Source organism: Ahaetulla prasina, chromosome 12 (assembly GCF_028640845.1).
Source record: "Ahaetulla prasina isolate Xishuangbanna chromosome 12, ASM2864084v1, whole genome shotgun sequence".
Taxonomy (NCBI): Eukaryota; Metazoa; Chordata; class Lepidosauria; order Squamata; family Colubridae; genus Ahaetulla; species Ahaetulla prasina.
In genome coordinates this window covers 21,739,680-21,753,882 of record NC_080550.1, presented here as the reverse complement: position 1 = coordinate 21,753,882, position 14,203 = coordinate 21,739,680, and the positions used below count along the sequence as shown (strand labels likewise).

The 14,203-nt window shown below is 43.8% G+C and overlaps 1 protein-coding gene across 2 annotated transcripts in view; it reads right to left on the bottom strand.

Moving 5' to 3' along the window:
- CMIP (c-Maf inducing protein) overlaps positions 1 to 14,203 on the bottom strand; it is a 239,009-nt gene that overhangs the window by 17,490 nt on the left and 207,316 nt on the right. For both annotated transcript variants that reach the window (XM_058155283.1, XM_058155284.1), the window contains 5 exons: positions 12,728 to 12,793; positions 7,874 to 7,900; positions 4,761 to 4,809; positions 3,546 to 3,653; positions 2,041 to 2,157 (listed from right to left, as the gene is read on the bottom strand). In XM_058155283.1, the coding sequence (XP_058011266.1) occupies positions 2,041 to 2,157; positions 3,546 to 3,653; positions 4,761 to 4,809; positions 7,874 to 7,900; positions 12,728 to 12,793 (367 nt within the window). The remainder of the gene's footprint in view (positions 1 to 2,040; positions 2,158 to 3,545; positions 3,654 to 4,760; positions 4,810 to 7,873; positions 7,901 to 12,727; positions 12,794 to 14,203) is intronic.

Genomic DNA, 14,203 nt, shown 5'->3' with positions numbered 1-14,203 from the left:
CTAATTATCTTTGTTGCTCTTCTCTGCACTCTTTCTAGAGTCTCAACATATTTTTTACATCATGGCGACCAAAACTGGATGCAATATTCCAAGTGCGGCCTTACCAAGGCATTATAAAGTGGCACTAACACTTCACGTGATCTTGATTCTATCCCTCTGTTTATGCAGCCCAGAACTGTGTTGGCTTTTTTAGCAGCTGCTGCACACTGCTGGCTCATATCTAAATGGTTATCCACTAGGACTCCAAGATCCCTCTCACAGGTACTACTATTGAGCAAGGTACCACATATACAGTACCTGTGCATTTTGGTTTTTTTGCCTAAATGTAGAACCTTACTTTTTTCACTGTTGAATTTCATTTTGTTAGATAGCGCCCAATGTTCAAGTCTGTCAAGATCTTTCTGTAACTTGAGCCTATCTTCTGGAGTGTTGGCTATTCCTGCCAGCTTGGTATCATTTGCAAATTTGATGAGTTCCCCATCTATCCCCTGGTCCAAGTCATTGATGAAGATGTTGAAGAGTACTGGGCCTAAAACAGAGCCTTGGGGTACTCCACTGCATACTTCCCTCCATGTGGATGTAGTTCCATTGAGGACTACACGTTGAGTGCGGTTGGTCAGCCAGTTACGAATCCATCTGGTGGTGGTGCTATCTAACCCACATTTTTCTACTTTATCTAGTAGTAAGTTATAGTCTACTTTATCAAATGCTTTACTGAAGTCCAAGTATCGACAGCATTCCTCTGGTCTACTAATTTTGTCATTTTGTCAAAGAATGCCATAAGATTAGTCTGGCATGATCTGTTTTTGACAAACCCATGTTGGCTTTTGGTTATTACTTTGTTTGCTTCTAGGTGTTCGGTGATTCGTTGCTTGATTATCTTTTCCAGAAACGAATCACAAATTTATATGCCTTTATATCCCCTGATTTCTAGGGTGTCATTGTGCACCTGTTTTTTTAAAGTTTCTTGCCATGCTGATACTCCCATTCTTTATTTCCTCATTAAATTTATGTCCCATTTTTGTTCTATTTCTTCCCCTTTCCAATTTTTCTCAAAATGACGCTTGGCTGGATGAGGGCCCCCCAAATGCATTGACTTCCAAGGGCTTGAACCCAAGACAGTCCTTTACCCATTCTATCGCATCACTGTTGTGGCCCGCCAGCTGCCAGAGGAGCTGACAGCAGAGTCGGGACAGTGAGGAGGTTGGGGAGGAACATGGGCCAGGCCTGGAGGCTGAGGAAGGCTCGGACGAGGGCTCTGCGTTGAGGCAGAGAGGGGGCCAAGGACATCTGGCAGTTATCAGCTGCCTCCAGAGCTAGACAGCAGTGAGGCAGAGGAACAGTTGGAGCCTGTTCCCAGTGTGAGCATGCATAGAGCTGCCAGAAGAAAAAAACAACTAAGAAATCAGGTTCGACTTGAGAGTAAAGCCAAAGGTGGAGGATGAATGGCGCCTCCCATAGGAAATAAAAAAGGAGTGAAAAGGGGAGTGGGCTTTTGCGGGAAACAATTCGTTTGTTTGTTTGTTCGGTTCAGGAGTGTGAAGATCTGTCCGCGAATCTCAGAGACTCTGTGCCAAATCTTTCCTTGCAGAGCACTGCTTTTGGAAAATATTTACATGGCACCTTTCCAAGCTAGATAAGGTCTGTGGTCATAAATTCACCTTTGAAAGACTGTTTGCTGAATGTGAATGAGAGGAATTCACATTCGTTTAATAAAAGAGGTTTTGTCGGGACCAGGATTTTGCCTTGTGCTTTTTGGGGAAGCCTAGGTCAGAACAACCATCTCTCCCATTCACTGTAAGAGAATCACATTAAACACAATCAGATCTACTTCTGAGTAGAGATAGATACCTTGCACCATTCACTGTGGATCTGCTGTGTTTTTAAAGCTTGTGATCACTGCTTCTTTCCCTGAGTGGTCACCGCACAGAGCTGTTTGGGCTATTTCTTTCTCAAAGGAAGGGGCAGACCAAACGCAGGCGTGAAATATCTGCTTTCTTCTGACATGGCAAATTGACCAACCGATAATGGCAGCCTTACCTCCACCATAGTTTGGTTGCCTCTCAGTGCCAGCAACATGCAAGGCCCCAGTTTGTTCTCAGCCAAGGAGAGCAGAAACTTTTTTGTCTTGTAGCAGGAGCCCATTAAAATGTGAACCTGCAGGAGGAAAGGAAGGTTCAACTGAGAAAAAAACACAAACACACACACAAAACATCTTTTGGCTCTTTTTCCAATGTAGCCAAAGAAGGCGAATGGCCAAATCTCGCAAGAATGTTTTCAATCCAGTCCAGAATTCCCTAAATGAATGTCAACCCAGCATGAGATGATAAGTGTCGGAGATACATCTTTGGAAAACGCTTTAGGGAAGGGATGGCTGAAAGCTGAAAATTCTAGTTTTCTGATTACACTTAGCAGTAGCACTTCAGACTTATATACTGCTTCATAGAGTTTTACAGCCTTCTCTAAGCGGTTTACAGAGGCAACCTATTGCCCCCAACAATCTGGCTCTTCATTTTACCGACCTCGGAAAGATGGAAGGCTGAGTCAACCTTGAGCCAGTCAGGATCAAACTCCTGGCAGTGAGCAGTGAATTAGCCCTCAATACTGCATTCTAACCACTGTTAGGCCTCTGGTGGCTCAACAGACTAATGCAGTCTGTTATTAACAGCAGCTGCTTGCAATTACTGCAGGTTCAAGTCCCACCAGGCCCAAGGTTGACTCAGCCTTCCATCCTTTATAAGGTAGGTAAAATGAGGACCCAGATTGTTGGGGGCAATAAGTTGACTTTGTATATAATATACAAATGGATGAAGACTATTGCTTGACATAGTGTAAGCCGCCCTGAGTCTTCGGAGAAGGGCGGGATATAAATGCAAATAAAAAAAAAACTGTGCCACCACAGCTCTTGCTCTATCTCTAAGAAAATAGGTAACTAGGTTATAGACAAGTCAATTCCTAAAACAAAAGTCAACTTGCTTCTCTCTTCAATTTCTTGTGACTTCCAATCTTAGGAGATTCTTTCTTTGCTTCTTTATCTGGTGCCCAACTTCTGCTCTTGTTCTAAAAGGACCAAAACTTTTTTTTTGTTCCAGTTCAGAGGGGGGAAATCTGTGTCTGTACATAATGTGGAGTGTTTGTGAAGATGTAGACTTTAGATAGGAGATGAGTAAACGGGTATCCTGTATCTAGCACCGAGAGCTGTAAGTTTGGTATATTGAGAATGCAATCAGATGGTAATGGTAAGTGGAAATGGCCTTGGGAGACGGGGGAAGAACCACAGCCACAGGAGTGGTAGGACAAAAATGCAACTTAGCCCACAAAAGGAATGGGAGCAGGCAAACATCTCAGAAGGGACTCTCCCTAGTTTCTTAGGCTGTAAAAAGGGGGGTGGGTGGGGGATGTCCTTTGAGACTTGCAAGATTCTGTCAATGTAGCCTTACAATAAAACAGAATTAGCTGATCTGGTTGTGTTTCCTATCTGGATCGCTGCAAAACTTGACAACGTTACAGCAAAAAAGACTGTGAAGATATATGCTGGCACATACCATACTGGCAAACAGTTCCCCATCATCATCACATGCCACACCACCAGGGCTGTAGAGCTGGAACCAGCCATCCTTGCCGGCCCTCACGCTCAGCAAACAGGAATGGACCTGGCAGAAGAAAGACTCATGAAAAAGGTGGCCTTCAAAATAATTCTGCAGAGAAAGGAAGAAGAAAGGTGGAGACCTGTGGAGCTCTAGATGCTGCTCAATTCCTGTTCCCAGCATTCCTCCTGGTTGCTCCTGCTGATGAGGCTACTAGGAGGTGCAGTATAAGATGCCCCAGCCTTACAGTAAGGAACATTCCTTCTCATTGGATGGGTACCCAGCTCAGCAATTAGGTACCAGGTATTCCATTGGAACACTTTTCTTTCAATCTGCAGCAGAGCAAGGAGTCTGCAAAATGGACCCTGTGTTCTAAATCCTGGAGTTGATGGGAAAGAAGGAGAAGATGACTTTGTCTCCTGCCAAGTGAAAGCTTTATATATCTGTTGCAGTTACCCAACCATGGTAGGTCTGGGGTTTCTGAAGAATTCAGGTTCTCCATCCAGATGTTTTAAAATGTTGGCACTCTGTCCTGGATGCTCGACACAAATATACCCTCTTATGTTGATCATCCATCCATCCTCCATCCATGCATCCATTAATCCACCCACCCACTCATCAACATCTGCAACCAACATGGATATAACTACCCATTTGTGCATGCCACCATCACAACAATGGGCATTTTCATGATGCAAGCAAAGGTTCAAATGTTCCATCTCGGTTATTCAAGAGACGAAAGGCATTTGTAAGGGGCGTGCATAAGAGCACCAACGTGCCTACCGTTCCTGTCCTAATGTTCCCTTTGAGCGTATCCAATTTCATATAGTTATTACATACTTATGATTATGTTTATGCTTATATATCGTATAATTATTTCATGCTTATGCTGATATATACTGTTGTGACAAATAAATAAATAAAAAATAAATAAAATTTGTCTTTTAGACTGAAAGTTCCAGATGCAACAATTCCGGCCAAAGTTCCAAGATATCCAAACCGTGTTTCACGTTGACACAAAAAGGCATGAAATCATTTCTAAAAACGCAGCAACAGGCTCCAAAAACTGAGAAACTAACCACCTCATGGAACTCCAGGCCATTTATAGCCTGAATGTTTTGACAAACAACCCATCTCCCTTTCTTTTGGTGCTACGCTGGGCGGAAAACTTACTTCTTGCCTTGGGTCTTCTGCAAATCTTTGAATGACGTACTTCAGCTCCCTGGAAACAGACAAAAAGAAAAAAAGGAAAGGGGGGGGGGGAAGAGAGAAAGAGAAGTATACAGTTGGTCATCTCCAAAGAAATACAGAGTACAGCTGTTGCATTTCATTTTGATTATGTGCTAAGTGAAAAGTTACAAGGAAATGTAAATGTGGAGGGGACGATTACATTCTCCTGAACTGGGGATTTACACAGTGGGAAAAGGTCTTCTGACAGCCTAGGAACCATTCACGATCGCAAGGACGTTAATCCTCGGGGATTGGAAAAACACTGGAGTTTGAACGCCTGGAGATCCCTTGCCCATGCCGCAGCTTCTTTTAGCCAGACAAAGCCACAGCTGGAGCCCCTCTGGAGACCATAAACCTTTGGATGTAAGCCAGGAAGGAATTCTATGCGTGGGAAGGAGGATGTTTGGAATCCTTGATTCGTTTGTCCAGGATGGGATAATAAGGATTTCTGCTTTGGGCAGGGAATTGGACAAGAAGACCTATTTTGGCAGTGGTTTACTCTCCAAGCTTGTTTCAATTTAGAATGGAATGGAATGGAATGGAATGGAATGGAATGGAAGGGAAGGGAAGGGAAGGGAAGGGAAGAGGAGAGGAGAGGAGAGGAGAGGAGAGGAGAGGAGAGGAGAGGAGAGGAGAGGAGAGGAGAGGAGAGGAGAGGAGAGGAGAGGAGAGGAGAGGAGAATAGAATAGAATAGAATAGAATAGAATAGAATAGAATAGAATAGAATAGAATAGAATAGAATAGAATAGAATAGCAAAGTTGGAAGGGACCTTGGAGGTCTTCTAGTTCAATCTCCTGCTTAGGCAGGACACCCTATCCCACTTCAGACAAATGGTTGTCCAACATCTTAAAAATTTCCAGTGGTGGAGCATTCACAACTTGTGCAGGCAAGTTGTTCCACAGATTAATTATTCTGTCAGAAATTTTTTCCTTAGTTCTAAGTTGCTTCTCTCCTTGATTAGTTTCCACCCATTGCTTCTTGTCCTATCCTCAGGTGCTTTGGAGAATAGCTTGACTCCCTCTTCTTTGTGGCAGCCCCTGAGATATTGGAAGACTGCTATCATGTCTCCCCTAGTCCTTCTTTTCATCAGATTAGACATACCGAGTTCCTGCAACCGCTCTTTATATGTTTTAGCCTCCAGTTCCCTAATCATCTTTGTTGCTCTTCTCTGCACTCTTTCTAGAGTCTCTGATTTAGTTTCTGAACATTTTTTTACCAGATCAAGTAACATTATCATCAGCATTTTCTTGTCCTATTCTCCTTAGCTTATAAATGTCTTGTGAAGACCTATGATCTTACAATTCCTTGCATGTAGAAAATAAGCATTAAAGCTAAATGGCTAGTCTAGAACCTCTCTTCCTGACGTGCTCCAGCTAACTGATAAAAGCATTCCTTCCATCATCATTTTGAGCAGGGCTGTCAAACTCATGTTCTCACGGTGGCACCATGTGATGTATCGGGAGTTTTTTTTCCCCCTTTGCTAAACTGGGCGTGGACGTGCCCAACGTGTGGCTGGGAATTTGACAACCCTGACTTTGAGCATCCTTCTTGGAAATTGCTGCAGGGAAAGGGTGTTCTTGTCTAATGGCTGAGAGCATGATTCGATCCTGCTGAACCGGGAGCCAAAATAATCCAGCTAAGAAAATGCTAGTCTAGGCTGGATGCTCTTGCATCATAAACTGCTGACAGAACGGCCCGTGAGGAGAGTGTGATCTTTTTGAGTGGCAGAGGAAGATCCAGAGTTGCATTCCTCCATTTTTATGAATGGAGGAGGTGTAGTGGATGGTTGGGAGGGCAGGGGTGGGATTCAGCCGGTTCGGACAGGTTTGGGCGAACCGGATGCTCATTTTGCATCTGGTTTGCTGAACCGGTAGTTGCAAAGACTGGCTGGCCCCGCCCACCCCTCCCCTCCCAGGAGTCTCCATGCGGCCCATTTTGGATGCCAGGTAAGTGCAGGGCCTGCGTGGAGGCTCTGGGAGGGGAAAAACCCGGCATCCCGAAAGTTCCAGAAGTCCAGAAATGGGCCCATTTCTAGACTCCAGAGGGCCTTCAGAGCCCAGGGGAGGCCATCTTCACCCTCCCAGAGGCTCGAAGAAAGCCTCCAGAGCCTGAGGTTGGCAAAAGCATCCCCCCCTCCCACCAGAGGCTGAGTAGGCCATGCCCACCCAGCAACCAGGCAAAGAACCAGTTGCTAAAATTTTTGAATCCCACCCCTGTTGGGGGATGTTCCTTTTTAGCCTTTAAAACAAGCAGTTTTGAAACTTCTGTGTTGTGAAAAGGTTGGATCAACCCAGTTTACATCACTACAGGACGGGGTGAAATCTAAAAAATTTCCCTACAGGTTTTGTGGGCGTGGCTTAATTGGTGGGTGTGGCTTGGAAACATACCGGTCTACAAGGCTTGATTTAGTCTAGCAGAGCCATACCGGTCTACTTGCTTTTTTTTGGGAGCGCATTTGTCTACCTTCTTTAAAAATACAGGCACCGGTCTACTAATTGCCTTTTTTTGGGAATGCACTGGTCTACCTTCTTTAAAAATACAGGCACCGGTCTATTAATTGCCTTTTTTTGGGAGCACACTGGTCTACCTTCTTTAAAAATACAGGCACCGGTCTACTAATTGCCTTTTTTTGGGAATGCACTGGTCTACCTTCTTTAAAAATACAGGCACCGGTCTATTAATTGCCTTTTTTTGGGAGCACACTGGTCTACCTTCTTTAAAAATACAGGCACCGGTCTACTAATTGCCTTTTTTTGGGAGTGCACTGGTCTACCTTTTTTAAAAATACAGGCACCGGTTTACTAGCCGCCTACAGCGCTGATCACCCTTTGAAGCGCCGCGGCAGTCATTTAAGGCCGTTTGCAGCTATATCACCACCGAGAACTTCAGGGACAGAGAAGAGGAATAGTGAGGCGTGAGGCGGGGGGACAGAGATTTTTGCTACCGGTTCTCCAAACTACCTGCCCCCATCGCTACCAGATCACACAATCCGGTCTGAACCGGGAGCATTTCACCCCTGCTACAGGAGATTATTTCAATCAAATAAGCACTTACTTTGTGAACTTCTCGTGTGCAAGAGCCCTGAAATAAAAACACAGGATTATTACGGAGGTGTTTCCCCCCCTCAAACAACAACAACAACAACAATAATAATACAAAACCCATAGAACCAATGCATATCAAGAAATGACTTAAGAGCTACACTGCCTCTTGTCCTCTCAGCTGTGCTGGACTATTAATCCCATCATCCTAGCTTTTCTGGCCACTGGCTTTAAGGAAAGTCATTATGTTGTGGGGAACACTGCTAGCACATGGCACCAATTTAAACTGAACAAAACAAGTGGAAGAAGAGGGAGAGACACACTCTTAATAAAACAAAATAAAGCTAAAAACACGGGTAAATCTGAACGAAAACAGCCTTTGGATGAGCAAACCCTTGATGGAAGAGGTTTTCTAATTTGTTGATTATGATTTAGGGTTGTAGGATACTTGGGATTTAATTCAGAAGGTGCAATTTAACACAGAAGAGTGCAGACATTAAACTTTTTTTTGAGATTCATTAAAGTATCTGCATCGTCCCAGCTACTCAGATGCTTTAATGAGCTACGTACAGAAATTGCATTTATGACTTACATGTTTTAGAGATCACTTCCTAATAAGATCTGAAGCCCTGCACTATCCTAATATAGTTACCCTGAGATATCAGGAGGTAGACCTGATGGAGTTTTCATGCTTAGGAATTTGTTCTTTTAGAGAACTATGGTTTGAGCACCAAAAAAAATCAGACCATGTAGGTGATTATAAAGATGTGAAAAATTGACCAAGAAGCAAGCCAATTCGGTGAATTTTGGTTATTGTCATTTGTTTTGAGTCTGCCCCTAATTGGTGAGGAGATGGGAAAGTAAAACGAGGAATTCAGTTAGAAAACATTATTAGAATGCTGATGAAGATTCTCCGTCATCCAGGCAGAATTGTCATGGCAACTGGACTTATTTTCTTGGTTGGTTTGAGACATTTCGCTGCCCATCCAAGCAGCTTCTTCAGTCTGAACAAGTTGGTTATGGTGGGCAGAGAGTTATTAGAACATCCAACTCCTAAAAATCTTAGGGGTATTCCCGCTCCAACCTCAAGGTTTCTTCTCCAGATTCCCCTAGCCAACTTGTTCAGACTGAAGAAGCTGCTTGGATGGGCAGCGAAATGTCTCAAACCAACAAGGAAATAAGTCCAGTTGCCGTGACCCAACTTCCAGATTATTAGGATGAGCTTCAATTACTGGCTGTAGTCTCTTGACACCGTCATCCCAGAGAGACTGTGACCCAAAGCTGTTGTGGTCCGTCAGCAGCCTACGGTGCTGCTGGCGGAATTGGACAGTGATGAGGCGGAGGCGAGGCCAGGGCCATCGAGAAATGGGGTGTGGACTCCAGAGCCTCCAGGGCCTGAGAGTAGTGAGAGTGAGGTGCGGACTCCAGAGCCTCCAGAGGCCGAGAGTAGCGAGGAGGAACAGGAACTGGGAGAGCCTGTCCCTAATGCCCGAATGAGAAGAGCTGCCAAGAGGCAGGAGCACCTCAAGCAGAGAGGTCACCTTGGGGGTAGGGCCAAGAGATAATTGGCCCCTCCCAGAAGGTTTAAAAGGAGACCAACATCGGTGTCTCAGTTTGCTGGAAAACAACATTGGAGCTGCGCTCGTCCCATTCTCTGCTCTGGATGTTTCTCTGAGAAGACCTTGGCAGCTCTCCATTCTCTGCTCGAGACGCTTATCTGCAAAGGACTGGCAATTATCTAAATTGGACCAGGTTGGAAATAATGACAGACGGTTTTGTGTGAGAAGCCTTTGCTTTCTTTTGAGTTTCAGGATGCTGGGAATGGGTCAATTCCCAGCTGCTTGAATAAAGTTTATTTTCATTAAGGACTGTGTTTGTTGCTACCTGCTCGAGTCTGGGTCACAACAAAAGCCGACTCAACCCGATCTAAATTGCAGTTAATGTCATCAAGAGCAAAGCTGGGAAATTGGCGTTCTTTGGATGAGCATCTTGGAGTCTTGCAAAATCAAACATCTAAAATTGGGCAGCAAGGATGTACCTGATAATAGTGCGAGCAAACTACAAGAGACATCATCATCTTCTTTTAATGACAATATAATCCCTTGCAGGGTGGAGTCTGGGCAACTGAACGGAGCTGAGTGTTTACTGGCCAGATGCCCTTCCTGTCACCAATGCGGAGTTATATTCAGCAGATATATTCTCAACGTGCCCAGAGAGAGAAATATCTGCCTCTACCTAGGATTGAACTCACAACCTCATGATTGTGAGGTGAGAGCTCCAACTCTAGGTCACCGCACCACTCGAGCAACCTACAAGAGGAGTTGTGTTAATTTTCAATATGAAATGAATAAGTGCATTACACATCCAGTGTGCCCAATGCACTTATGAGTTATTTTTTGAAAAAAAGACAGGAAATGGCCTCAAAATTTCCTCTAACAAGACTGCAGCCTCCCCAAACCTCAATCCATGCAAAACTACTGTATGGAACCCTGAAGGCTTAAAAGGAAGTTGATCCATCCTTAAGATACATTGGAAGGAAGGAAGGAAGGAAGGAAGGAAGGAGAGAGAGGAAGGAAGGAAGGGAGAGAAAGAAAGAAAAGAGAGAGGAAGAAAGAAAGAAAAAGATGAGAGAGGAAGGAAGAAAGGAAGGAAGGAAGAGAGAAAGGGAAGAAGGAAGGGAGAAAGAAAAGAAAGAGAGAGAAAGAAAAGAAAAGAAAAGATGAGAGAGGAAGAAAAGAAAAGAAAAGAAAAGAAAAGAAAAGAAAGAGAGAAAGAAAGAAAGAAAAAAGAAAGAAAAAAGAAAAGAAAAGAAAAGAAAAGAAAAGAAAAGAAAAGAAAAGAAAAGAAAAGAAAAGAAAAGAAAGAGCAGTTGTGTCATCAAAGACGCAAATGGAAATTTCTAGGTCCAGGAGACCATAACCATGCATTCGTAAACAGGATTTTCAGCTTGATTCATGTCCCAGGTGTGTTGGTTAATTGCACCGCAATTAAGGCCCATCGCCTCTGATTAACATTAGCAAAGCAATTAATGGCCACTTGACAGAGAGCTCCTTGCATCACATTCTGGCACTGCCCTGAGGTCCTCGGTGGGGAAAAAAAACCCAACCCAACTCAGATAAATGACACCCAGGGCCTCTTCTCCTTTGCTCCCTAGTCTTTCAGAAGAACATGCAGGTCGGTGAAAAAAATGGGGCCTTTCAAGGCACCAGGCTCCCCAGGGAGCCTTAAGCTTGCAAATTGGATGATTATAGGCTGTAATGTTCACCCCGCAGAGAGATCTTCATTTCATAAACACTGGTGTCATTAATAAGCTTCAGAGGGACCATCAGGAACTGTTTCGCTGGATTCAAACACTCTGTGGAATGACATGTGGTTGGATGCTGCTGTTTCTTTCGGCCGGCCGGGCTACTCTTGTCCTAATACATCTGCTGACAAATGACCCTGTTTACTTTTCATTTCGATGTTTGAGAAGTCCCTTCCACCTACATCGGAGGCTGGAATTCCCATTTTTTAAGATTTAGGTGGGTCTGACAACCTTCTCTGTGGCCCGCATGGTGCAGTGGCTAGAGTGTAGGAGCTACTTCTGCTGCCTGCCTGCAATTTGGCAGTTCGAATCTCACCAGGCTCAAGGTTGACTTGGCCTTCCATCCTTCTGAGGCGGGTCAAATGAGGAGCCAGATTGTTGGGGTAATAGGCTGACTCTATAAACCGCTTAGAGAGGGCTGTAAAGCACTGTAAAGCGGTGTAGAAGTCTAAGTGCTATTGCTATTGTCCTTCATTCATTCGTCTGTCCGTCCCTCTGTCCCTCCCTCCCTCCCTTTCCTTGGTGATGCTGGGGTTAGAATGCAGTATTGCAGGCTAACTCTGCCCACTGCCAGGAGTTTGATCCTGACCGGCTCAAGACTGACTCAGCCTTCCATTCTTCCAGGGTGGGTAAAATGAGGATCCAAATTGTTGGGGGCAATCTGCTGACTCTGTAAACCACTTAGAGAGGGGTGTAAAAGCGCTGTGAAGCGGCATATAAGTCTAAATGCTAATGCTATTGCTATTCTCAGTTAATGAGCACTCTTCTGTGAAAGCCTAGGAGGTCCACCTTTCAAATTTTACAAAAGCTCCCAGGGTGATCATGTAAGTCAGAGGTATCCAAACCTGGCCCCTTGAAGAGTGGTGGACTTCAACTCCCAGAATTCCCCCAGCCAGCATAAGCTATAAATATGAGCAAGTTGCTGGCTGGGGAATTCTGGGAGTTGAAGTCCACCACTCTTCAAGGGGCCAAGTTTGGACACCCCTGATGTAAGTCCTTGTGCAATTATCCCCTAGCCATTGTTTTGACATTTTCAAAATTATTTTAATTTGCAGCTTTGAGCATATCCTTTTTTTATTTTTAAACAGGGAGAAAGGAAAAGGTAAACAGCCACAACAATTTCCTTTGTGGCTGCAGTTTAAATGGTGGAAAGCTGTGGGTTTTTTTATATTACGAAGGCAAAAAAATATCGATTCAAAAAATACCGATTCTGTCTAATCGTAAAGCAATTTGCCTTTGCTTTACGATTAGACCTCTCACTGTTTTGGTTCCACTGTATAGAATTTTACTGTATTTTTAACAGTTAACAGTTGTGTTGACTGTTAACTAATATTAGTAGTGAGGATGCCCCAGAACCGCAAAATATACGTATTTAAAGTAAAGAAAACAAATGTGATCTTGTTCTGACTAACTACCATTTTCCCTGACTTACAGACAAATCTTAGCTATAAGCTAAATCTATGAGACTCGGCTATTAAATCTTAGTTCCTAGTTTGCTCTGACTAATGCAAGCTATCTACCAGGGAAATAAGCAAATAAAACATTCAAAAAACAAAAACTTACTCCTTGGGGAATGGGATGGGCTGGAGCAAACTGGCCAGAGCTGGTCTCCAATCTTCGTAATCTGATCTGTAATTTGAAAAGCACAATTAGCTTAAACTCCGTGCAGAATTTACTGCTGCGAATAAGCTATATTTCTAGCCAGCATAGTTTGAGGTTGTGTTTGTGCAGGAGTTTAACCTTGGTCTCTGGCAGCCTTCTTTAACCTGCTGCTCTTCGAGCTGCCCAGATGAGACTTCTAATTTATTTTATTTTTATTTATTTTATTTTATTTTTTTTGCATTTATATCCCGCCCTTCTCCGAAGACTCAGGGCGGCAATAACTCAACCCTCCTGGTCGTTGACCATCCTAGAGGCAAATTCTGGAAATCATAGTTTCAGCACCTTAGAGAGCACCTAGAAAGGACTACCCAAGTCCAACTTCATTTAACTTCCAACTTTTTAATTGGCCTAATGATGGAAACCTTAATAGTCACCTATGTCCACCATGTGTTTTATCTTTGTTAATTCCATTTCTTGTTGTAGTTGAACCTGCAATCTGCAGTTATGTTGCCTTTTGCAAGGAAGCAGTTCTGATTCAACATACACTTGTTACTCTGTACCAGGGGTCTCCAAGCTTGGTCCCTTTAAGACTTGTGGACTTCAACTCCCAGAGTTGAAGTCCACAAGTCTTAAAGGGACCAAGCTTGGAGACCCCTGCTCTATATAATCCTCCAATGGAACAAAAGTTGCTGGGATTAGAAACAGAAACACAGGCTCCACCTTACCTGTGACATTTGCTAAGGAGACAACGTACAAATGAAAATGACCCCTTTCATCCTTCATGCAATTTTTTTGAATTCTACTAGCAGGACTAGATACCTTTTCCAACACCCAGGAACAGTGTTAGATTTGGGTAAATGTTCCCCCGCACATGCATGCTAGTCGTTTCCGGCTCTAGGGGGCAGTACTTATAATAGATTGAAATATAGTCTGGTCATGTTAATGAGATAACACATGTGTGATGGAGAAAAATGGCTTAATGCACTGGTTTAGCTCAGCTATTGCATCACGTCATGTATTGCACAGGGTGCGAAAACTTGGGTTTAGAAGTTTCAAAATTATAGTGCATATGCATAATTATATGCATATAATTATTTTCTTTTGTAAAGGGTGCGAGAATATACCAGACGCGTTCTAGGGGTGTGGTATATAGAAAAGGTTGGGAACTCCTGATCTAGGGTTTGGGATAAATTGAGAAAGCATTAAGGTAAAGGTTCCCCCCACACACACACATGCGTGCTAGTTGTTCCCGACTCTAGGGGGCGGTGCTCATCTCCGTTTCAAAGCCGAAAAGCCAGTGCTGTCCGAAGACGTCTCTGTGGTCATGTGGCCAGCATGACTCAATGCCAAAGGCGCACGGAACGCTGTTACCTTCCCACCAAAGGTGGTCCCTATTTTTTCTACTTGCATTTTTTACATGCTTTCGAACTGCTAGGT